This window comes from Sebastes umbrosus, chromosome 10, assembly GCF_015220745.1.
Source record: "Sebastes umbrosus isolate fSebUmb1 chromosome 10, fSebUmb1.pri, whole genome shotgun sequence".
Classification (NCBI taxonomy): domain Eukaryota; kingdom Metazoa; phylum Chordata; class Actinopteri; order Perciformes; family Sebastidae; genus Sebastes; species Sebastes umbrosus.
Window position 1 is genome coordinate 18140458 of NC_051278.1, and position 26053 is coordinate 18166510.

The window sequence follows — 26053 nt, forward strand, 5'->3', positions numbered from 1 at the left end:
TTGAGAACACCTGTTACAGATTGTTGATCACTGAGCGAGGAAGTGACGTCTCGTTTTCTGTGTATAAAAAGCACAAAACTTGCCAGTTCCAGGAGGACGAATGCTAATTTACATGAATATGCATTGACACGTTTTTCTTCTGTCCAGCTTTACCTCAGGGTACAAATTCATCATGTCAAGTAAAAGGTGATAAGCTGCCCTCAAGTGGCCAATAAGCTGTTATTGCAGGTTTAAGACAGAATGGTGTTTTTAATATTTTGGCTTTGGTTGTTTAGCAAAAGTAAAAATAGATAAGTCAAGAAAAAAACTAAAACTAAACTTGATACTAAAATGCAGGATTGTACTCCAAAGTCTTTTATAGCTGAGGGAAAGGTCAGAGGTCATTCTGGACCCTGAAAGAATAGTTCTCTCTATAGTATCACGGTGGTAACTGTCTTATCTTTAGTCTCAACAACTGGAAGTGGGAGTCAAGCTATCTCTCAGAACACTTGAATCATAATGTGCTGAAAGGTTATTATGGAGCTTTTGCCCAATGATGCCAAAAACTTTTTGCCTACTGAGACTTTATTACCCAATTCTTGATGACTTCACCTTGCTTTGGCATGAAACCAACCTGCAGAGCAGAGAGCCACAGAACAGCCAGTTGATCAAGGCCAAGGGTCAGCGTTGGGAAACACCCTCTGTCTGTGTGTAGTGCTCCTGAAAGCTGTGCACCAGCAGGCGTCACTATTTTCCACCCTTTTTCCAATGGATGTCTACCAAACATTGTCTTAAAATGCAACTATGGCCTTGTATAATCTTGGTGACGAGTATGTGATGCATATTTTTAACATTTTAGTGTATGAATGCATTACTGCTTAATGAATACCACCAGTATGCCTGTTTTTTTTTTCATTTCTTTCTAGCCTCTTGGAAAGGTACAGAAGATCTTCTGTGTTATAGTCATATGCTGTAGTCATAGATGTGAGGGTATGCAAGGATTTTCTTTTCTTTTATGAAGTATGATTTGAGTCTCCAATGATTGAGGGGAATACTGGCTTACTTTAAAAGTTATTGTTTCTGTTTTTCCTGTCATAAAGAGATGCATTGTAGATCAGCTGTGGCTCCCACATGGAATGTTTTTGTTGTGCAACAGTGCAGTATATCTATTTATTCATTTATGAAAAACACGGAAGTGACTTGTAAGCTATGCTTGTAACTCAGATGGTGACCTCCCACAACCCCTTCTTAATGCACAAATTGAAGGATCAGGCAGGATTACATTTAACTGGAATTGTACCTTATATGATTACATGTGACAGATAAAATTGAATTGAACCTACAGAGGCACAAGTATAGGCATGTGCAATGATTTAGCATTCAAGGTGAGATATTGCTTCAGCATCTAGCATTCCTGCTTTCCAAATATACTACAAATCTCAGTACATAATTATTCACTTGTCAACTGGCAAGTGCAGGATTTTATGTATTGTTTTCTTTGCCTTTGCTGAGGAGTAAGGTTCTTAAGCAGGGGATTTCCAGTGAGTCCAGAGAGAAAAATGGGTAATAGTTTACTTTCACTACTTAATTCACTACAGAAGTGAGCCCAATGTGAGTATGAGTAATAAGAGTGACTATTCTGATAATAGGTTTCACTTCCTCCACGGTTATTTGATCAACTGTAGTTGACAACTATGGAATTCTGGTCTTAATCATATTTAACAACCAAAATATTTTCAATCAAGGTCCCTGGAGAGAAACCTGCAATCAAATGGGGAGTCGGTGACCTAATGCGTATCAGCTTAGAGGTCCTTTACATGAAAAAGGTTGAGAACCACTGCTGTAAAGCACTTTGAACTGCCTTGTGTCTGAATGGTGCTGTATAAATAGACTTTGCTCTGACAGTGTATGCGATGTACAAACAATATTAAACCAATATATTTTTTCAAAAAAAGAGAAATGTCTATTTTCTTCCACCATGAAAATTAATTTATTCTTTACATTACAATCAAAGAGGTAGTCCATTTTACACTGGTTAAATTTTAATTTCCAGAAAAGTTTTGTTTTGACTGTACTCAAATATTTACACTTTGATTTGAAGCCAGATTTGATCTCGCCTCACGTTCTTATCAGAAGTTTACCAAAGGAAGCTGCCCACCGTATTCCTGTTTCATGATCTTGCACCTTGAGCTTCTGCAGCATAGCGTTAAGACGAGACTACGCTGTCTGCATTGTGCTTGGAAGCAGGTTTGTACTTGTCGGACCAGTTCTGTCAGACTGGTGTTTACAAATTCGGTTGCCGGCAACTGTGCAAAGAAGCAGCTCAGAGTAGGTCGGAAGTCTTTAGTTGTTGTTTAGAGGAGCCGCTTTACTCCCATAGTTTGAACCTCGGTCAATCTCAGTCTGGCCAATCATCCAGCGAACTCCCAGTGAACCTGTGAAGGAAACATTCAGAAAGGGTACATTTAGAACATTGTTTGAGTGAGTTAAAAAGGCGTGGTGGATGTGGCTATTTTCACAGCAAATTCCCTTTTATTTTATTTAGTAAATCCCCCTTTAAAGTATGAAGACTTTTCAGGATCAGAATTTAGTGAAGTGATTGTCACTTTGAGATTGAAAGCTATGTAACAACCAATGTCCAGAGAAAATCTAAAAATGTTGTTCCAATTTAACAGACACTTTTTAATAAATGTATAAGATTGGGCTGGTCTCTTTCAAGAAAAACTAAATTTGTCATTTTACCCTCAACCACAAACATGGGCACTTAATTTATTGTAGAAATTGTAACATGTTCCTCATGAACCCATGCTGTTAGAGAAATCATTTCTCCATTTAACATCTCAGGCCCTCTTCAAACCTGGCATTGACATGCGTCCTGAGTGATCCGATCAGAAGTGGACAGTTTTAAGTACGCCTGTTCAAACCTGGCATTAGAATGTGTCTCCACATGCTGTGATCAGATCTCACTTCACAGCTCTACATGCAAATAAACACGTAGTAAACACGTGGCTAATACAGCAGACGTCGTGACGTAATATTACAGGAATGTCAGTAAGGCAAGGCAAGTTTATTTATATAGCACATTTCATACACGAAGGCAATTCAAAGTCCTCTACAGATATAAAAGCAAGATAAAAGAGCACAAAAGGCATAAGATAAAAACGAATAAAAGAACATCTGAGAACAGTTTGGTCTTGAGTCTAGATTTGAAAGTGGCCACTGTTGGTGCATCTTTGATCTCATCTGGAAGAGCAGTAATATTCTATATATATTTGTGATTTGGGTACATTTTATTAACATCAAAATAAGAGGATATTGTACGGGCGGTCCCCGGGTGCCTCCGCTCCGCCGGCACCGCTGCCTTTGCCAGGCAACAGCGGAGTACATAGCTTCAGAGAGCCGGGGAAGAGAGCGAGCGGGCGAGCGGTTGGTTGTCAGCTCCGTGCAAAGTGCAAAGTTTGCACATTGCGTGCCTTATCTGATAGTCTGTACATATGTAGCCTATAGATAAGATATATTTTATTAATATTCAGATGTACCGACATAATACAGTAGAGCACAGAAGTCGTTTCCATTACACGTGGCAGACGGGCGCTCGCATCTGCCTGTCTATTCACATGAGGAGCGCAGTGACCCCGTGGATCCCAGCGGGACGTCAGCTGAGTAGGCGGTTCTTAATGTGGCCCAGGACACATTCACGTAAACACTGCTAAAAGAAATGTGGTCATACAGTATGTGGCCCAGACCACCTCTGAATGTGCAGTGATCGGATCTCAACGCGTCTTGAGTGCGTTCACACCTGTACTTAGGGCTGTCCACTTGTGATCCGATTACTGAGGATGCGTGTTAATACCAGGTCTGAACAGGGCTGATACAGATGGATGAATGTTTAACTTTGCTGAGTGAGTACATGAATGCTGAATGTTGTTAGGGACCATGCTCCCAAGACTGATGAATCATATTTTCCAAAAAAGGGGACTTACATTTGAGTTGTCAAAATCTGCTGCTTTACATAACGTTTGGACAAAAAGCAGCTGGTTAAATTGAGGGGAAAGACTTTTATACCCATTTCAGGATTACGTCACCTTGTGCATGAATGCATGAAACCAACCTGCAGAGCAGAGAGCCACAGAAACTAAGATGGTGAATATCGATCCAGAGCTGACCAGTTGAGCGAGTAGCAGGCCTAGAGGGTAGAGGAGCAGGCAGGCCCAGAAAAGCAAGTTGATCAAGGCCCAGGGTCGGCTTGGAGGGCTCACTGTGGGGCCGGGGAAACGCCCTGTTTGTGTGTAGTGCTCCTGAAAGCTATCCTGTTGACACATTAATGCAAACACAACTCAGTATCAAAGTCCTTAATAGAAGAACATGGTTAAGTTTGCTTGTCCTTTGAAAAAGCCATGTTGCTATCAATGTCTCTAGAAAAGTGTTAGGAGCCAAAATGTAACTACCAGAGGCTAAACTTCCACCTTCAACACACTCTTACCTTTTCCTGGTAGAGTTTGTGGAGCCACGCAGCACACTCTGTCTCATCTTCTGGGATCGACTCTAGAGGGATTCTCCTGCAGGGAAGAGGGGGAAGTCAGATCTCTCAGATAAACAATGAGTACAGCAAACAGGAAAATGAAATGTAGCAAAAACATTTCTTTGTACCTCACATATAAATCTGCGTCATATTTTTTCCCATTAAGAACTCCAAGCAAGGTCGGCACTTCGTTGTTTCTGAAGTTCAGCGTACAGTCATAAACAGCTGCAGCTATACGAGATAAAACACACAGCAACAGTTAACTGCAACTCATTTGATTTGCAAATCCCTCTGGCCTTTCCCTCTCAAAGACATCCACACAGTATCTGGTATTTACTGATGGCCTCATCTAAATGATGGACACTCACCAGTTCCTCTGAGGTTTTGGACAGTTACCCAGAATCCTTTGGTCCTGGGCAGAAGATGATGCTTCAGTTTGGGTAAACCTTTGCTCTCAGCCACCTGCATGCTGAGCTGGTGCTTCTTCGGTGTGAAGCGTGTTCCTTCACAGAAAAGCAAGAACTAGCCCCAAGAAGAAACATTGTTTGTTAATATCATTATTCAAAATATCTCTGTAACATCAACGTAATATATATTCCGCAGGCCAAAACGTACCCAGAAGTTTGCTGGGTAATCCCGCAGGTTCTGAAGACTCTGAGCCACCGTCCTTCGGTCCTCCTCCCACTTCCTCTTGCAGAAAACCATCTCAAGGAAGTACCACATCCAGCCGATAACAGGTACATAACTCAACTCTTTTTTGGCCAACACTTTTGAGCTCTGGGAAAAAAAAAGATGAACATTTAAAGCATGTTAAGGAACTGAAGGGTAGCACTGTAATGAAAAAAAAAACTCAAGATTTTGGGGATACTTTCTCTTACCCCAAGAACTCCGAATCGGTCACAAAAGGTCCAGCCACACAGGAAGTCAATCTCGTATCTGTGATTGAGAACCGCAATTGCAGTCTCTTTTCCATACATTTGAGAACTCTTTGGGTCTGTGTAGAGCGTGCACTCTGTCCCAGACCACCACTCCAGGAGAACTACCAACTCTGAGGATCATTAGGACGGAAAGAAAAGTCTTTGTTACGTGAATAAAATGGTAGTTTATTGGTAGTCATGTTACAAAGTTACCACTGAAAAGACTAGGGATGCACCAATCCGACTTTTTCACTCTCAATACCGATAGCGATACCTGGGCTTTGGGTATCGGCTGATACCGAGTACCGATCCGATACCAGTATTTAATTAATAAGCTGTATGCCTCACTGTGTGGAAGTGACTGGGATCATTCTTTTATGTGTAAGGCAACAACAGGCTTGATTTAAACATTGCTTTCCTAACTTTGTAAAACAAAATGTAACGAATAAATATATAGATAACATAACATCAATTTTGTGAATTGTTATTTATTATTAAAATAATAAATCTTGCACCAACAACTTGGCAAAAAATCTTCAAAATTAACAGGAGTTACAAGTTAGCTGTAAATGCAGCAACAAATTGGTCAAAACTTAAACAGGAATTAAAATTACAGTATATAATGTATATAGGATATAAACATAGAATTGAATTGAATAGATCGGCCCCATTGTCACCAATATCCGATGCAGCTATTTGAGTCAGTATCGGGCAGATATACGATCCAGTATTGGTATCAGTGCATCCCTAGAAAAGACAGATTTCTTCCCTTCCAAAAACAGCACCAACAGACTTCAGCATCATCTCTGTGGCAGAGTAACAGAGTACTTACGGCTGCTGACGCAGTAGCCCAGTTTGATGTTGATCCTGCGGGCCAGCTGCTTACTGACCAGCCACAGAGGTAAAGTACAGATCTGCAACAGGTTGATAATGATGCCGCTAACCAGGAACACATAGCAGATGATCAGGTGGCTCAAGAACTGGGATTTCAGCAGCTGCAGGAGGCCCATTGTTCTGTAAAAGGTTGCACAATGTTAAAGCATTAATACATAACTATTGCTTCATGACACACCAGACTTTCGAGGACAAATTTCATCATTCAGCTCTGTCAGACAGAGATATCAGCTAGTGATTGCCCCAGGCTGTGACAGCAACCGTTTACACAGCAGCGCTCAGCCCACTCTGACATAAAGGTTTCCTTTGACTGAACTTTCTCGTTTCATCGGCTGAATGGAGCCTTTGAGCCGGACCGTGCATAAACGGCCAATCACAAAGCAAAAAAAAATTGCTCCTGACAGTGACCTTTTCAGGGATGTGGGGCACTGTACCATCAACTACTCATATAGCCCAACACACAACTGTTTCAACAGAGCATTTCCTAAAAGTCAAGGCAATATCAATTTATGATGCAAGCTCTGTGTTATTGGATCAATGTGCTCTGAAAGGTCAGGCCAATCATACTAGCAGCTTACGAGGAGGTTACAGTTCCCATTGTCAAACACAAACACACACACAGAAGCTCTATCATTATTTACCATCAAACGGTTTCTAATGGTTAAACAGAGACCTACAAGTATGCAAAGTAAGTGTCAACAAACAATCATCCAAAAGGCCTTACATTTAAAATATTCAAGCAGCATTTACATGAAGGTGGTGAGATGAGAAGAAAATAAATAAACTCGGAAAAAAGTTTTAAATGAATAAAGTGTAAAATTGCCAATATGTCTTGTTTGTTTCTTGTAACTGATAGAGAGTTCAATCATCCAATCCACCAAACAACTCAAAACAAAAGTCAATACCAACAGGAGAATACACTGTTTACCATTGGCAGAGCAAATTTTGGCAAATTTTTCTTGGGCGCTACCCACATAATCAGCTGTGCTGCTCATCCCACAAATGCATGATCCTTACAAGTTGGACATCATTGTGAAGGTAAATAAACAGGCTTTCCAACGATGTAAAATACAATGCCAATTAGAATTGTAAAAACAGAGAAATAATCCACCAAACACAAATTCCCAAACTTTTTTCCCCCCAGTTTATAAACAACTGGCCCCAAAAGCAAACAAAATAGGAGAAATATGATTTTAAGGTCATGTTATTATACTCACCTATGACAAACAATAAAAAGCAGACTTTAAATTCTTCTGAAACACCTGATATTTACCTTGATCAGAGAGCTGTATTCCCTCAGAGACCCCTCAACCTTTGACCTGTGATGGCAAACCAAGTCTTCAATTTATGTCCGTGCCAGTTGGGAGTTAATGTTCCTGTACTTCTTGTTCTTCAGATTTTATTCAAGGTTTCATTCAACATGTGTTCTCGCCTGTCAAACGACTTGTAGAAAGAAAAACTTCCTTGCACAAGTTTACCACACCCATCTGAAGGCCACGCCTGGACCCGAGGATGGTCTCCTCAGATGCTTCCTGGAATAACCTCTGGAGGCAGGCGGGCTGCAAAGATCGTCTATGCTTTGCAAGATAAATCAAAATACAGTGCGACAGTGCATTGCTTTCGGTTTTGAGCGAAGGATAGCAACAGTGCATTTAGTTTGTGGGTGATTTAGCCCAAATAAACCTTCAAAACATAAACTACTTTTTATCAGGACGCCCATAATCTCGCAAAGATGTTGTTTCTCGGTGCCACAAACTGGGATTGAGTGAGACCTCTTGTTGATTTTTTCTCTCCTCTCTGCGTTGCCCTTATTTGGTAACAGGAAACGCACGACTATAGCCGTCCACACGCATGCGCAGTGGTCTTTTTCAGAAACATCAGATTTATTGGTGATATAAGTATGTGATAGATAGATAGTAACTTTATTGATCCTGAGGGAAATTCAAGCTTCCAGCATCACAGTTCCATAGTGCAAAACATGTTAGTAAAAAGGCAGTAAAAAAGTTAGTAGTACAAAGTACAAAGTACAAAAAAAATATACCAGATATAAAAATACAAGTAGATAAAGAAAACTTTTATAACTGAATATAGTGCAGGGTAACAGCTGTGATACACGACTATTAAAAAAAAAGTAAATATAGTGCAGTTTATTTGTTGCTCTCAATGTAGGCTACATACATAGAAATAGGACAACAATGCTTGAAGCACATTTATAAAGCACTTTCTTTATAAATGTAATAAAGTATCATGAAGTTAATAAAAGTAAGCCTAACTGTTGTTTCATTTTGACTGAATTTAACACTGTTGCAGAACAGCTTTCTTCTGTTTAACATGTACCAATGTCAGGGACTTTACAGACAGCTGGTAAACAGTTATGCATCTTGGTGGACAGCACTCCCTGCTGGTTATGTATTGTATGTGCATAATATATATATTAATACATTGAATGTGAAATACATTTGACTGTGCAATATATCCTTTGATGCAATATATACCTCAAGTGCAACTACCTTTGTTTACATTTTATTTATTATATCTATCCTACCTATTTTACAAGTGCGATTACCTCTGTTTACATTACATCTATTTTACCTGTTTTATTTGCTTTATAACTGTGTGCGTTTTACCTGTTATATGTTTTATCTGCCTCGTTTAGTCTTGTCAAGTGTTTGTTTTAAAGCACTGACCAGAAGTGACAACTGTGAATCTCGTTGTATTTAATACGATGACAATAAAGCTTTCTCTATTCTATAAGAAAAAGTGATATATTTGTTTTACCCCAAAATGAATGCAGTCAAGCATCACTGGACTAGGTTTTTAGGAGCAGGAAGAAGAAGTAGAAGTGTAACTGGAATTAAACACTGTAAAAATGTAATTAGATGTTGGTACTTAATGACCCATATGCCCTCTAAAACGACTTTAACAGGCTAAATAATACATTTCCCAAAATTAAAAGGTTCTCCAAGAGGCAAGCACTCTGGCATCAATCAGGTTTTTCACAGTTTAATTAATGAATGAATAATTTATTTTCGTGTCTGGTCATTTATATAACCCATCCCTCGTGGGATTATTCAGACACATTAACTAACAACAAATCAAATCTTCTGGCATGTTAGCCCGCCATCATTTAACAGCACTATACACCAGCATCATCCAAACATTAACATCCTCCAGACATAAACGTGAACCTCCCAAAAGTAATGCTCCAGGATACAATCACAGCCCACCTGAGCACAAGACACAAACACAAATCCAATCACAACAAAAAAGGCAGAGTCTGAGGAATTTATCTATCATATATTACTTTTCTCCTCCTGTCCCATGCTTTAGAAAGATATTCAGAAAAACATCATCAAAAAGATTTTCAATTAAGGCTCCGGTCTCCACACCTATCAAATCTAAACCAGGACATGAACTTTTTCAAATAACATTTGTCGTAAATCATGATAATAAAATGAAATGAATTTCGTTCTCAACCTCATTTAGCTCACAATACTGACACAGTCTTTCGTCTTCAATTACACCTCTGTATCTTCCTGTTTCAATATGTAGTGGTAATATACCACATCTTAACTGTGCATAAAGTGAACTCTGACTTTTAACATATTTTTCACATTTGTAATCTTTCTTAAATAAACAGTGAGGTCTCAATTTTGGCTTTTGCCAGATTTCTTCTGCCCATGATTGTATGCATTTAGTCCGGACTTGGTATTTAAACTCCTCCACCTCCACAGTTGCTTTTTGTAAAAAGTGTTCTTCCAGTCCACGTTCTTCTAGTAAATCAAGTATTTCAGATACCCATTCACCTTCAACAGACAAGAAACCCAGAAACCTGTTCCACAGGCTCACCATGCTGGCCTTCAATCTTGCTTCACAGGAGTACCGCCCCATATCAAACATCAGCTACCAAAACAGGCGCATATTAATGAAGTCCCAAAAAGAATCAGTTAATACACAATTACATCTGTATGAGTTGGCTCATGGAAACACCGAGTTATATATCCTGTCAGAGACGTACCATTCCTCAGCTGAAAGTAACATAGGTGGAAACAGCTCCACTCATTACCTTTCCTCACTCGTGCTCACTTCAATTTCAGCAAAAAAAGAATATCTCAAACAATTTCCTCTTGCCAACTCCAGAGGGAAATAAAGATACACCGAACGCAGCTCCCTCAGATGAGAGAAACAGAATACCTTTCCCCCGTGGCACATAACGTAAATCACAAAATCTGTTTGAATTTTTATCGTGCGCACATGTATTTTCTGTTTCGTCTGCAAAAAAACATGTTTGATATGTCGCCTATATGGAACCTCCTCGCCAAACCAAGCAGCATTTGATTATTTTTCTTTGCAACCCAGAGACCCCTGAAAAGGAGGTCAATGAGGTCCCGTGACCGTTCAACCTTTGGGGGGGGTTGTCTCTCTTTTTACAGGTCCCATAATGCTTCAGCCCTCATGTCCTTTACAACCAAATAACCTTGAGGAGAGGACATGCCTGTCTGCAAACATACAGTTAAGTAGCTCAGGAAGCCCTTTATGTCCGAATACCAAAGAGAAAGAGTGTAAAGGGGCTCAAGGGAATAATGTTCAGTTAAGTATAGTATGTGCAAGTCACTTTGTATAGCTTCAAAGTGGTGAAGCTCTGTTAGCTGAACAGTTTGAATACATGTGTTAGCTATTTTAAATCCCACAGCACCTTTACAAAGTAGCCAAAGACAACATTGATGTATGTCCAACTCACTTTCATGCAACCGTTTGACAAATACTTTCATCAGACTGGTTTATTAGCCAAAAGTAATCGTTACATTTAGTCCAGCTCGATGCTGATAGCATATGATGATTAACTGGGCTGGTTTGTCTTTGTTACCTGATTTCATAGAGACAATTTAAGGATTTTTTTCTTGGTCATTATGTACAATGAAGTGTATTGTGAATAAAATATATATGTGTGATAAACATGTTCATTATTTAAGTTACAGATAGGGTATAGGATCATACAAGTGTTTACTTCTGCCTACTCCTTGGACGGATAACATTTATTTATTTAGATATTCAGAATTTGCTGTATATGTTTACTGTTCATTTTATTGGTTATTCTTGTTTTGTTTTCTTATTATTTGTAACGTGCAAAATAAATCGATCCATCTAACTAACTAACTAACTAACTAACTAACTAACATTTTGTTGATTCAAGCCAGGTTACATTCTTTGTTTCATCCTAATGCTGTAGTCTCCTTTTAAAAAGGGGAATAAAATGCCATCATTGCATGAGGTAGGACAGAGATTACATACATGGTTAATACGTGCATTTAAAATTAACAACGCATCATTTCTTATTTTAAGATTGTGCAGTATATCTACTTTATTGTTGTTATAAGAAGTAAAACTCTTACTGTCTTTAGTCAGAGGACAATTTGTGCTGATTTCATTACTACAAAAGTATGGTATCAAAAGAGATACATATAAAACAATCTGCTTTGAACAATAATTTGTCTCATATGTTTTTTCAACAAAAGCATTTAATAAACTATTTATAAATAATTAAAAGCACATCTACTCCTGTTCCCTAATTAAAAACCACAAATATATTAATATACAAATAAGATTACTTTTAAAAGTTTAACTGCTGAATGCAAGCTGTTTCATACTTCATTGAAAAGCCTGTTTCCTGAAGGTTTCAAGTTTCCACATCACACTAGCTGCACACTGGACCGTGATTGGTGTCCAAACAATTTGTGATGTCACAAAATCATGCATGGGCAATGGTGTGTTCAACTCAGATTGAAGTTGAGTACAGAGAAACTTTCCTCCTTCAGCAGCTGAATATGAAAACAGCCGTCTAGTGTCGAGCTCTGCACATACATCACTCTGCACAGTGAAGGTCAAACATTAAGTGAAGTAAAAGATAAGCTATTTATGAGTGGAGGGGGACTTTCATATCATATATTCAATCATAAACAATCTGGTAGCCTAAATGTAAAAAAAAAAAGAACTAATAGATGCATGAAATCAAAATAAAATGAACTGTTTTATAGATTTACTCTAAGAGCTGCCTAAGCTGAAACACTGCAGGCAAAGTCCAACTACACAAGAGGCAAGTACATGAGAACGACTTTTAAATGGAAAATGTAAATCACAGTGAAAACATACGTCTTGAAACTGGTTGTTGAATTGAAATGACTAACCATGAGTGTTCCTCCTACCCAAGCCAGGAAGAGAGAGAGAGTGTCTCATTCACATTTCACTGGCTCCTTCGTGGAAAAAATGCAGTTGATATGGGGTTGCTGGATATAAAGATGTGTGTGGGGGGCAACTCACCACAAGAAGTTACCCCTTTCCAAGAAATGTCAGCTTTCATTAAATGAGTTATGTGTTACTGTTAAAGTTGCCCTTCTAGGGCCCTTCTTTGGTACAGCAGGCAACTGGATACCATATAAGAGTAATGTCGTGAGTTTGAGTGCAGCTCTTGAAAGATTTGTTCCATGACATCCCCCTACTCTTATTTATCGTCCACTGTTAAATCAAGCAGAGAGGCTATAAAAATAATTTAAAAAAGCTTCCTCGCTAGATCAAACTAAGGACCAGATGTAATGAAGCTGGACTACATGCTTCTCTGACATGCCGGAAAGATGACCAACTCAGCACCAAAACATCCGCTTTAATCTTGAGAATCTCTCACCCCATTAGGAGGGTGGAACAAATTCTTAATAGCTGATGCGTTTTCCTTTATTTTGAAATAAATCAGCTACTCTTACAAAAAAGCAGTGGCTGCAGCTGACATTTTTCAGTCACGACTGAATCGGGTTGATGCAGCGGGCCAAAGCCAACAGCTTTCAGCCAGGGAGAAGTATACTTTTGGCTCAGCAACACAGGGGCGATTTGGATGATCATGCTGTATAAAGAATGCACCGAGGATTAAGTGAAATCACTGCATAAGTGTGATTTATGAGCCATTCTGCGTCAATAGACCGTGACCGGCGTTCACTCCTTTTATCCGAAACAAATTAACACTCATTCAACCCCTCTACACAAATCTTTAAGGCAATAGGTCGGCGGATATTTCTCAACATTCAACACTGTGAGAAAGCCCAAGTAAATATTCCTCATTTATTCATTGTAGTACAATGCGTGGCTCAGAAAACAGATATGCAGGCGATAGTAAAGACGGCTTTGAAAGCGTGAGGAAGAGAGTATGTTAAAGACTTGAAACTTGACTTGGACTTTTTATAAAATTTCTTGTGAGCATCTCTGCTTTGCAGTTCATGAAAGTATATTTTGTATACTTTAACTTATAGTACTTAGCCAATGATTTATGTATTACATAAAGAGACTTGCTCCTTTTGCTATTTGACTTGATGATTTGTGATGAGATTAAAAGATTAAAAAATATAATAAAATGTGTTGTTCTCGCATAACTACGGTGAACGGATAATTACAAAAACATGATCAATTGAAGTAAATTCATATCAAAACATCCTTTTACAAACTATCACACACTTTAGTAGGCTACTCCACCAAAAAGTATTCTTTTCCATAGGCCTATAAGGCAAGAATACTTAATTATACTTTTCTTAAGTATATCTTGATCAAAAGATTAAGTAAGTAGTCCTATAAGCCAATTATACCCAGACTTTTCTGTATACTTGTCAGTTTAAGCCAAGTATACTTAGGCTTTTCTGTATACTTGTCAGTTTAAGCCAAGTATACTTAGACTTTTCTGTATACTTGTCAGTATAGGCCAAGTATACGTAGACTTTTCTGTATACTTGTCAGTATAAGCCAAGTATACTTAGACCTTTAAGTATACTTGTCAGTATGAGCCAAGTATACTTAAGTATACTTTTGTTAAGTATATCTCTGATAAGTACATAAAAAGTAAACTGAACGTATGCTCTCTTATTTTAAGTTCAAAAGAAGTATACTAATAGCACACTTGAATAAACTTCATTTTGGTAAGGGTTTGGAACACAAAATGCGGCTGCACAACCGGTTTTGATGTAAATGATTTGACCAGACAGCACAGTAAGCAACATTTGTTTGGATTTCTGACTGGAAAACTGTGACTGACTACATTTGTGGGAATGGTCTGAATAAATCCGGAAGAACTCTGACCTGGAAAATGCTGCATTCATTCAGGTTTTACACGTGCAGGCTTTAGTAAATAAGGCGCTAAATGTGATTAAGTAATTTTGGATGACTGCATGTTGGAATCTCATGAAAGGAGATAATGTGCTCAGATTTTCTGAATGCATGCATTAGGTCTCTTGGATATATAGGAAAAAAAGTGCAAATCAGAAAAAGTGACAACATAGCCCGGGACCTAAACTTTATATGACACAGTGTATATGTGCAGAGAGCCAGTAATGAGATCCTGATGTATGCAGTGTGTGTTTCTCCCAGGACTCGGCTCCGCGGCCTCGTCCATCAGGCAAAGTAGCCGCGGGCCCCGCCGACACATCCGACTGTCAGTGAAACGCTGGGAGGTTTTCTGGAGACACCTGCTCCGCCGCGCTCTGGGGCCCACGCATGAGGCCTGACTCAAGTGCCAAAAAGTACCGTCCTGAGTGAAGTTATTTGATGCAATGCCATCACCAAGGTGAAGAAGATTTAAATACTGCATGGTTATGCAATCACACGTCCTCTTCTTCAACTTTTGCTCCTGCCTCCTCTGACAGATGTCAGAATTGGGATTTGAACGCTCAGGGAAGAGAAAGTGATTCAACATGAGGTCACATGTACAGAGCTGTGGATGTAGGTCACGGCACATGTGTGTGAGAGCTATAGTTCGTGCTGTCGGTGTAATTTATTCAAATGAGAATAGCATGATATTTCTGTTGTTTCATTATCAAGGCAACGGAGGAGCAAAAGTTGACAAAAAGTGACATTAAACCGATTTTTTTTAAAAATCCAACAAAGCAAAAACCTACATTAAAACCACACAGGTCAAAAGTGACAAAATAGAAGTAATAATAACGTATACATTTGAATACTTTACTATGTGATGACTAGTTTACGAGGTGAAGCTTCACCCGAAAATAAAATTCAGTAACTACTTCCTCGCAAGCACTATTAAAGTATGCAGGACCTCCAGATACAGTGAGTATGCCCCCGTAGTTCTGTGTCAGCGCTTTGACAAATGACTGAAGTCACCAGGGCCAACGAGCATAAAAAGACCATCATGTTTTTTTTCCAAACAGCTTGTGAAGACTATTCCAACTGTTTGGTAGTGAGGAGATTGCCTCCAAAGATTTCCATCACACACATTCTGACATTGTTTTAGACAATGCCAACAGCTGTGCTTCTGAACATGTGTGCAGCCAACAACCCTCTCACAGACGTCGGAAGACTGTTAACATATAAAAAAAACTTGACTTTACAACCAGCCAGGCTATATATATATCCAGCTATATCATTAGTTTGGGAGGCAGCGCTGGCACAGAGGCATGTGCGGTCAAAGACTTTACCACATATTCTTTAAGATGAATTATTTACGTTGAAAGCCGCTACAATCTTTCGAGATAAGTCAGCACCCGTCAATCAACACACAGTAAGCTGAAGTGTTGGCATTGAAGTGGAAAACATCAGTTTACCTGCAGTCTGTGTTCTTATCACTCAAAGGCTAAAGTGATTCACTTTCCAGAGTTTTTTTTTATTTATTATTATAGCAATATTGCCTAGTTTATCATTGATATTCAGTCATATTTCATAAATAAAAAGCATTCCTTCAGAATAATATTACAAAGCTGTCATATAGGGTAAATATAAACATTTATCTTTCTATCGTAAGTTGAAATCAAAGTACACCTAACCACTTTTCTTAAGACACCAGTTTAAAGATTTAGCTGTTAAGAAACATTTTCATTTGCATATCTTCAAATATTAATAAATTAAACTACTTTGGCACAAAGAGTGGAAAACTCTGACAGATTTTCCAGCAGTTCTTTGATGGGAAAATGACAAAAAAAAAAAAAAGGAAAGACAGGCTGATATCTTAAAACAGCTCGCCATGTGTATTTTCATGGAGTGGATGTTCCATTACAGCAGAGCGCAACATGGCTGAAAAACCCATCAGAGATGTAAAAGGATACGGTGTGATCACTTGTTTCCACTGGTGAAAAAAGGGAGGGGAGCTTGTAGCATTGTAGTCACGCTCATAAAGAGCAGACTGCCTGAGTCCCTGTCGTGTCGATCCGTCAGGCCTGCCCGCAATGCCTCTGCTGCATTGACACTAACATAGTATACATATGCCTCCATATACGGAATGAAATTGTAGCTGTAAGCAGGGCTTTTTAAGTGTTATTACTGTATTTAATTACTAGTAATGTATGTTTGTTGTGTACATTTTCTGACTCACTTAGACTAACCCTTTTTTTTAGTTTTTGTAATGTGTGATTTGTTGTCTGTTTTAGATATGGGACATTGTGTTTACAGTTGGATTTTTGTTTGTATATGTTGGTAAACAAAGTAATAAAAAATGTTAATTTAGTCATAATGTGAAGCATCCATACTTGTTGTATGAAGAGATAATGAACAATTGACGATAAAACACAGTTGTAGTCATATAAAACATGAATATAAAGTATTTATTAATGTATAAATAGTAAGGCAGTCAAGGTTAACACGATAACGCGTTAACGCAAATTTGTTTTAACGCCACTCATTTCTTTAACGCATTAACGCAACTTGTGATTTTTAAGTTGTAGCGGGCTCAATTTTAAATCTAGTAGGCTAAATAATGCTTCAAACTTACGCTAAATTTTGGCGAAGAAAAACTAGTATGGGCATTTTCAAAGGGGTCCCTTGACCTCTGACCTCAAGGTATGTGAATGAAAATGTGTTCTATGGGTACCCACGAGTCTCCCCTTTACAGACATGCCCACTTTATGATAATCACATGCAGTTTTGGGGCAAGTCATAGTCAAGTCAGCACACTGACACACTGACAGCTGTTGTTGCCTGTTGGGTTGCAGTTTGACGTGTTATGATTTGAGCATATTTTTTATGCTAAATGCAGTACCTGTGAGGGTTTCTGGACAATATTTGTCATTATTTTGTGTTGTTAATTGATTTCCAATAATAAATATATACATATATTTGCATAAAGCAGCATATTTGTCCACTGATAAGAGTAGTAAATAGTTGACAAGTCTCCCTTTAAGGTACATTTTGAACAGATAAATCATGTGTGATTAATTTGCGATTAACTATGGACAGTCATGCGATGAATCGCGATTAAATATTTTGATCGATTGACAGTCCTAATAAATACATTACTTTATATTTTATTAGAAATATTTTCAAAATCTTGTTCATAAATATTTCCTCTTCACTCTCCATGACAAAAAAAAGCAAATACTATCCACTGATACCATGAGATGCAGTTTTTTTCCGTTAAACTATTATTTTTGACGTCAAGAATGAACCTTAAAGCTCCTCATGTCTTCATGAGTTTTGAACACATTTATAAGTTTAATTGAATTTGTTCATGGTTGTAATCATATTTCATATTTCATATGCTTAAAGCTATTTTATTGTTTGTTATAAACCATTTATGAAATGTTTATATACTGATTATAAATGCTAAATAGCTAAGTATAGTGTTACCGGTGAAATTCACTGATAACTAGGGATTGATTTTTGCACTTTTGTTGGTTTACAGTTTCAGTCAACAAACGGGCGCAGCCTTGTGACAATTCAGCAACATGCGGATTTGGCATTGCTGTTATTTCAGGTGCAGTGATGTCTGGACTGTTTAAAAGTGTTTATGCCTTTTGTGCCAAAAGCTTTGACACTCCTCCTCACGCCTCCTGCGGACGGCACACACTGAGCGTGGCAGAGCACATGTCTGGTTTCCAGCTGGAACTCATGAGTCTGTCACAAAATCCTTGCATTTCAGCTGTCATTCAGACGAAGTGTTTAGCTGTACATTCAGCAAACTGAGTGATTCAAGTGACAGCATGCTGCTGATGTCAGATTATTTCTCATTTTCTGAATGGTTCAGTTTGACCTTTATGTGACCTGGACAGTACTTCTATAAGTGGGGGCTGTGTCTTGCTCAAGGACACTTCATCAGCACTTAAACAACCGGGGGATTTGAGTAAATATCAGGTTATTTTAAGAAGTTAAAATAGTTGGAAGTCATCCAGCCCAAGATTAAAGCTTCGCTGGTGACACATGACCTCTTGTGGTATTGATTTGGCTCCAGAATCTCAATGCACAGCCAACACAGCTTCCCAAATATTAAACAATTTCATGGACGCGTGCATTCTTGGATGATAACATTAAAAACAAAAGGACAGGTGATTTATCTTAAAGCTAAGGGGAAGTAAGGGATATCTTGATTGCCTCTGCTCTCCAAAAAGATATGAGGGCTGTATTTGATCTGAGTTTATTTTTGTATGTCAGATAAATCAGACTTTTTGAGAGCCTGTGGCTATCTGCACTGTCTGGCTTTGTTTTGTGCAAGGTTACTGCCAGGCCAAGACTTCACAACCTGATTTAATGAGACCCAATGCATCTGTTCCCAGTTTCACACCGGTGCCATCAAGAACCTAAGTGGAAACAAGCCTCGCTCTGACACCGTGGACGCTTTTTGTGGATCATACTTGTGCTATCTATCTGTGAAAACTTTGGTTTTCCTAAAGATGAGTGCCTTCTTCAGCCTGGATTTGAGCAAACGTCCAAATGTATAATTACTGCTGCATGGGAAAAACTCTCTCTTTTCCTTCTTTTCCACTTGAAAATTCCCTCTCCTTCTTAGTTCTTGACTCTCTGATGTCAGTCATTTAAAGCATCTGAAGTGAAGCATCTCCAACCCGTGAGTAATATCAAAGAGCTGGGTTCATGCAGACAGCTTGGAGCCCCTGTGCTGCAGGACTTCAGCTTGCAGCCCAACACTTCTGGCACCTCGGTTTTCTGGGAGCAATGAGTGTGCGCCCCTAAGGTTGGCAGAGAGAAGGACCATGGATATTTTTCCAATGACTAGAGGAACTCTTGCCCTGAAATAAATGACTTGCTTTATTTCAAATGACAGACCCACTTCTTTGCTTGCACTTGCCCTTGGCAGCCCCTCAGTCACTTTTTTCAGCAACAACATAGGTTCACTCATTAAAAGGAGCCAGTGGGAACACCAAATGCTGATTTTACTTGGATTCTGGGAAGCAGAGAAAAAATGCATGCTTCCCGAGAGTCATATCTACTATCGGTCTTTGATGAAAAACACGTTTCCGTTGATGCACCGGACTGAGTGCCTGGGGTGTAAGCATAGGTTGTGGTTTGATTTGCTGATTTGAAAGGGGAACTCTGCAAATTTCACAGAGAGTATTATTCAGCCTGTGGCTCAAGTGTACGACGGCGTATTAGGGCCATTGTAGGTAAAAGAAAAACTCATAGATTAAAGTCGTAAATTTACGAGGAAAAGTGCTCAGAAAACTGAGCAAGGTGAAGGTCCCGAAAGACACATATACACGTTTTCATTCATGTTCTTAATGCGTTCTTTTATGAACATAAGTACTAATATTGTAGAAGTTACAGGAAAGTAGAGACAAACAACTTCGGTCTTTGAATACCCCACTATTTTTAATTACCACGGTTTTGTACTACTCAGAGAATATCCATGTTTTTTTCTTGTAAATGTATGACTTTAATCTCGGAAATTCCACTTAATATTCTTGGAATATAACCCCAGTCCACTCTTTTTTTATAATCTGGCCCTTTCCTTAATCCACCAACCAGTGCAATACTAAGGTGTCTCTTCTTATAGTTCATATATTGTCTTGTGTTTCACATTTGGGGAAATGCACTTATTAGCTTTCTTGCCAAGAGTTAGAGGAGAAGATTGATTCAACTATCATGTCTCTTTGGTATGAAGCTACAGCCAGCAGTTTTGTCCAAAAGTAACAAAATCTGCCTACTAAACAAATACGATAGCCTACAAGGTCTGAAATCAGCACCCGCCACCCGCTAAATGCGGGTAAATTGTTGGCAATGATGGGTAAAATCGTCAGGTCATCCGCCACTTTAGTGGACAGGGAAAACACTCGGGATGGGAATAGAGAATCAGTTCACGTTGAGAACCAGTTCCTTCCTTGGAATCTCATGCCTCTGTGACTATCGATTCCTCTTATTGAAGCTTTCAGACAGTTCCGCATTCACAATAACATAACGCCATATGCAAAGCCGTACGCATGTTGTACCATGTTTAAGTTTGTTTGGAACCTGAACCATGGTGGAGAAAAAAAAACAAATGTGGCGCTACACCTGAGTGGACGCACCATATTTTTCCCTAATGCTACATTGTGAACAACAAATCTGTGTTGAAACTGGCCGGAGGAGAGTTAGTAACGTTAGCTGTTAGAAACCGGTGGGCAGCACAGTCCTGCTTGGATAAATAACGGAGTTACTAACGTTAACGCAGGTTCCATTGAGTTACATTATGATGCGTTCAAGGTCTACTCAGTAAAAAGGAATTGGGTGAAGATAAATTATAACGCTATCATGTGTTCAAATGTAAATTAGTTTTTTGGTGAGAAAATTGAATAAATACAGTTGTTTGAAGGAGCACACAGCAAATCAATATAAAATAGATATTAGAGAGGGAATTAAGACCTGTTTAACTTCACACACACTAACACAAGCTCTAAGCAGCTTATAAAACATTATGAAAACTACTAATGCAAAGATTTGTTCAATCAAAGCCAATACCTAAATAAAAATATAATAAATTATTTCCTAATAATATGAATTACGTTTTTTATGCAAATACTATGGATGACAATAACAAAGTACGGTAGTATAGTATATAGCACCCTCCCACCCCTGGAAATAGGGCTTCCCTGGAAGCTAAGGTGCAATTCAAACACTGGAATTTACCATGCAGACAATGTTTTTTTGTGTAAAAACATATTGAGCATTGAAAAACATCAGTTCTAAAATGTTATTCCTTCATTTAGCACATAGATTTCAAAAGGGGCAGACAAAAAAAAAAACTTGACTGCCACAGTAGCAGGCAACTTGTTATGAGCTTCAGGGTTGCTGATAGAGTGGGTTTACCTTTGGACAGAGCCAGGCTAGTAGTTTCTCCCTGTCTCCAGTCTTTGTGCTACTGTAGCTGACTTAATACTGCTCAGCTCTGCATCATGGAGAGAGGAACACACACACCAGCTTTGGATATCTGTGGAGTTTACACAGGGTGTCAACACTTCTCTAATGTGCATTCTCACTGAAGTGTGAGCCCAGCAGGGCAAACATCAAAATCCATCTTCAACCACAGTGTGAAAATATAATACAACATCCCTTATAGGAAATAGCATGTAATTACAGCAAAACAATGCACATACAAAATTAGCATATAACATCTATCTTTATTCTAATTAAAAGCCACACAGACTCACTTCCAGGCAACACTTCATAAAACATAGGAATAACAGGCATACCTTTTGAAGTAGAAAAAAACACAGCATACATCCCATTACCTACCTGTGCAGGTAAGGCATTATCAATATCCAAGGCACACAATCTGACCATAAAGCATGCATTAACATGAGGGTTAACATATAGCTTGCAAACCACTAAAATACCTAGCATTCAAATATAAACAAGCCCAGAGCTGCTAGTTCAATTAGCTGCTAATGAGCTAGCCAATCATTTAAATTACTCTAAAATCTAAATGAACAAGTTGTTCATACAGTGGAGGCCAGACCAGCAGGTTCATTGGGTTCATTGTACCTCGGTGTGTCACCATACATGACGTTTATTCATAAAACAAAACAACTATCAAGGATAAGGGAGAGAGCAAAGTTTGAAGTGACTCACCTGCAGCTTTGAATCGTGTGAGCCCAGAGGTGTAACATCTAATGACGCCCCCAGGGAAACAAAAAGGAACACCATAGGAACCTATTTACAGGTCGGAACGGAATTTTGGGGAAACTCACTACAATAATAAAATAAATAAAATAAATAAATAAAATAAATAAAATAAATAAAATAAATAAAATAAATAAAATAAATAAAATTATCCTGGCTACACTAAGCTAAACTAGCCTGTTGCTGGCTGTAGCATATTTAGGTTTCAGGTTTATTTGCCAAAGTACATTCATACAAGGAATTTGACTTATTTGTATTATACATCTCTCAATGTACTTAACACAGAATAGAAATAACAGCTAGGAACAAGGACAACAAAGTTGGACAAATAAAGGTGAGGACTGTTATGTACAGTAGTGAAAAAAATAGGTTAATGTATAGATATTATATAAATATAAATAAAAGAACCAAAGACAAACAATGAAATAAGAATAAAATATTCTAATAAAATGAAATAAAACATCTATATACAAGTCAGTCTGGAAGTTGAAAACAATCAAAATAGTAGGGCAGCACGAGTTTGAAAAAAATATCTAATTGCGATTATTTTTTGACTGATATCGCGATATGATTTTCGATATTAGAGGGTATGATCATTTTTACATCATTCTCATTTTTATTGAAAAATATATTAGATTGATTATAGTGTGATTATTGCGGGGATCTGCACCAAACAAATTAGTTTTCTTAAGCCTATAGAATATGACGTGTAGGCCAGGACATCTCTGCAGCACGACAAATTCTAATTTAATTTTATGATAATTTATTTTGGACACACATTTCAACTTTATTAAATATTGCAATTTCCTCCTCATTCTCCGATTTGAAAATTGCAGTTGGCCATTTTGCGATTTCGATAAAATTTGATAATATTAAAGTTGATCAACCAAATGTTTCCTAAAATAAGTTGATTGGAAGCTAATGAAATTATCTCAGCTGATTTTTTTTTTCAAGTTCTAAGAAAGGTAAGATTTTTGGACCAGATGAATTGAGCTTTTAGACAGATACATGTTTGTGTGCAGGTTTCTTAAAGGCGATATTGATATTGATAACATTCAGCCACTAGATGTCACATTCTCCCTCCACCGTTCCATTGCAGTTACTTCCCAACAAGTCGTTGCCAGGCACTTATCGTCAATCTCAGCCATTTATCCTTTTTTTCCACTCTAACTGACAACCCAGAGACACCACGTGCTATACCAACGTTGTTTTACTATTGACTCACAAGCCTTGTTAGAAGTGGGAACCAAACGTCAGATATCTTCCACAGAGATAATCAAAACATTCATTTTGGACCCGCCAAAATGTATTAAATGATTAATTCACAATCATAATAATTGTTTTCAGGAGAAGCCATACTTTTATTCGGTACCTTTCTAAAGGCTCTGTGGATGTATTATTTTTTTTTTTATATTTGTCTACATAAAAATCTCATACAATACGACCTTTAAAATACCTCAGGTTCTGATCTTTCCCTCCTAAGCTGGGCTCATGTGTGTCTGCCCAGCCTCACTAGAATATTACATTTTCACATTCGCAGATGTTATGAAAAATGTACAAAGAGGAACGAGTGAGGAGGAAGTGGAGTTGGTACAGAAAGTCAGTGAGTAAAATATTTTCTATAGTTACAGTATCCCAGCATTGGACGAGCTGGTATTTCACACCACTGTGACTGAAGGAGAACATCACACCCAGAAGAGTTCTCCTTTTAAACTCGTATTTGAATAAGAGGCTTCCCCATCTGCTCTCAACTTTCTGTGTGTCTCTCTGTGCTGTTAAAACTGACAATCTGGTGCCGAGCTCCACATAAATAAATACCTATCAACACCAAACTATCTGATCTTTTTTCGTCCATTGTGTCACTCAAAACCGCTCACCTTGGGACCTTTTTTCTTAAAAAACACTAGTGAAAGTGAACTTTCAGTTAATTGCAGCCAGTTTGTTTGAGGTTATTCATCCTTTTAAAATGCTTGTTGGTTGCTAAATACTCGACTCAGCAGAAAATGCTGGTTTACTGTGTCACACATTGACATCCTCTGGCAAAGCTGTATGAACCACCCTGGAACGTGCTCTGGGCTTGAAACCAGCGACCAGTGCCAGACCCATATAGCCAGTCTTTGGTGTGTGCCACGTGGACTACTCCAAGAGCCTCAACCCAATTCTGCCACTGAGCTACGAGAGCAAGGTTTTGACTTCCCCATTTTCCCTAATAGCACATTTTTTTCCTGGCCTGAGCCTCACCATCATTTACTTAACCCCTTCAGTACATGGTTTCCACACTGTGAGACAGATGGTCTGGTGCTAGACCACAGACAAATGTGTCTCTCTTAATCATAAGATTCTGCAAACTCAATAGTACATTATCACAAAGACCTCTGCTGACGTTATGCAATTTTTTTTCAAGAAATTGGCTCTTCATATTCTCTCTCATAATCTATTGTTGAATGTTAGTGTTGAGATAAGACAAACTTGGTATGCTTGATAAACCTTTCAAAGGACAAGATGTGGGTGAATATGAAAAGAAAATATGAGTGACATCAAAAGTTAAATTAATTCTATGTTTGAGCTCACCTTTCTTTGAATTTTTTTTCAGTTTCATAAAAAAATATATATATATTTCTTACAATAATGAAGCATTTTGACTGTACATGTATGTTTGCCTAACTATGTAGTTTGTGCTGTAACATTATCTACTGTTACAGGTTATGTTCTCACAATTTTAGTGCTGACATCTGTAACAGTCGTGTCAGCAAGATGAACAAAGATTGTCACTGAGTGCAGTAAAGTACAACTGAAATGGATATTTTTGCTTGAGATGATGACTGTTCAGAATCAGACTTAGAGGAGCAGTGTGTAGGATCTGGTGGTATAGCAGTGAGGTTGCATATTACAACCAACTGAAGCCTCTCCTGTATGCCAAGCGTGTTGGAGAGCTACAGTGACCAACGCAAATCACAAATGTACCTCTGTAGAGCCAGTTGTTGTAAGAGTAACGTAGATCATTTGGAGCAGAGCCAGTGCGTAGAGTGTGTGTGTACGTGGGAAGTGAGTGGTGAAGCAAGAGAGAGAGAAAGTGGTGGTGACGGGAGTGAGTAACCTTATCGACTTGTTTGTCTCTCCTGGGCTGCTGTAGAAACACGGCAGTGCAACATGGCAGACACCGTGGAGAGAGGACCCGCTCCTGATGAAGATATAAACGGCTCATTCTGAACTAACAAAATAATAAATAAACTAAACAAAAACTATTAATATTATATTCCAATTCTGCAAATATATCCCCTTAATTGTTACACACTGGCCCTTTAAAGGATAAATCTGGTGCTATTCTTAATTTTTCTTTTTGTCAACAAGATCTATAAAAAGACCAAAACCAAGTATTGTATGCATATCCAAAACCTGATAGGTCTCATTCCTCCGTGCTATAGAGTTCCAGAAACTATTAAAAACACAGACAGGGTTGTAATGGATGACGTGCTCCTTTATTATCATGAACGTGGGCATTGTAGTTTATTTTAAGTAAATCCAACAATAACGTCCTGCTGTTGTAAATGTTCACAAGCCAACCAAAGGTGTATAATCCACCGTTGAAAATAGTCCCAAAGAAATGTACAATTTACTCCTGTTTGAGTAGTATTTGCTAAACACTACAGTGCCCAGCTGTTTCAGTGGATTATTAAGCCTTTTAAAAAAAATTAAAAAAATGAAACTACAAGATTGTGTAACACAAATCTTGGATTTGGTCTTTTTATGGAATTTGTTGACAACTAGAATTACCACATCTTGGTTGTATGCCTCCACCAACCAGTCAAGTTGCAGTTTACATCCATGTCTGACCAAAACGTCATCACCTTAATCTTAATGTATATAATCAACAACA

General features: G+C 38.3%; 1 protein-coding gene across 4 annotated transcripts; it reads right to left on the bottom strand.

Moving 5' to 3' along the window:
* Window positions 1-1943: 1943 nt before the first annotated feature.
* Window positions 1944-22217, bottom strand: agpat4 (1-acylglycerol-3-phosphate O-acyltransferase 4 (lysophosphatidic acid acyltransferase, delta)). Of its 4 annotated transcripts, XM_037783243.1 has the most exons (10): window positions 7773-7789; window positions 7586-7631; window positions 6251-6432; window positions 5380-5549; window positions 5117-5278; window positions 4870-5023; window positions 4630-4732; window positions 4463-4538; window positions 4091-4289; window positions 1944-2414 (listed from the first exon to the last, which is right to left on the bottom strand). In XM_037783243.1, exons 3-10 carry the CDS (start codon window positions 6426-6428, stop codon window positions 2323-2325), a joined length of 1134 nt encoding a protein of 377 aa, XP_037639171.1. In that variant the 5' UTR covers window positions 6429-6432; window positions 7586-7631; window positions 7773-7789; the 3' UTR covers window positions 1944-2322. The 4 variants fall into 4 exon arrangements, with proteins under 4 accessions (XP_037639171.1, XP_037639173.1, XP_037639172.1 ...); XM_037783245.1 differs by lacking the exons at window positions 7586-7631; window positions 7773-7789 and adding an exon at window positions 22122-22217; XM_037783244.1 differs by lacking the exons at window positions 7586-7631; window positions 7773-7789 and adding an exon at window positions 21364-21500.
* Window positions 22218-26053: the final 3836 nt, after the last annotated feature.

Coding starts and splice junctions, on each gene's coding strand:
- agpat4 (XM_037783245.1), bottom strand. CDS start 6,428: ATGGGCCTCCTGCAGCTGCTGAAATCCCAGTTCTTGAGCCACCTGATC. Junction 5,279..5,379: donor ACCGATTCGGAGTTCTTGGG/GTAAGAGAAAGT, acceptor TTTTTTTCCCAG/AGCTCAAAAGTGTTGGCCAA. Junction 4,290..4,462: donor ACAAACTCTACCAGGAAAAG/GTAAGAGTGTGT, acceptor ATGTGTCAACAG/GATAGCTTTCAGGAGCACTA.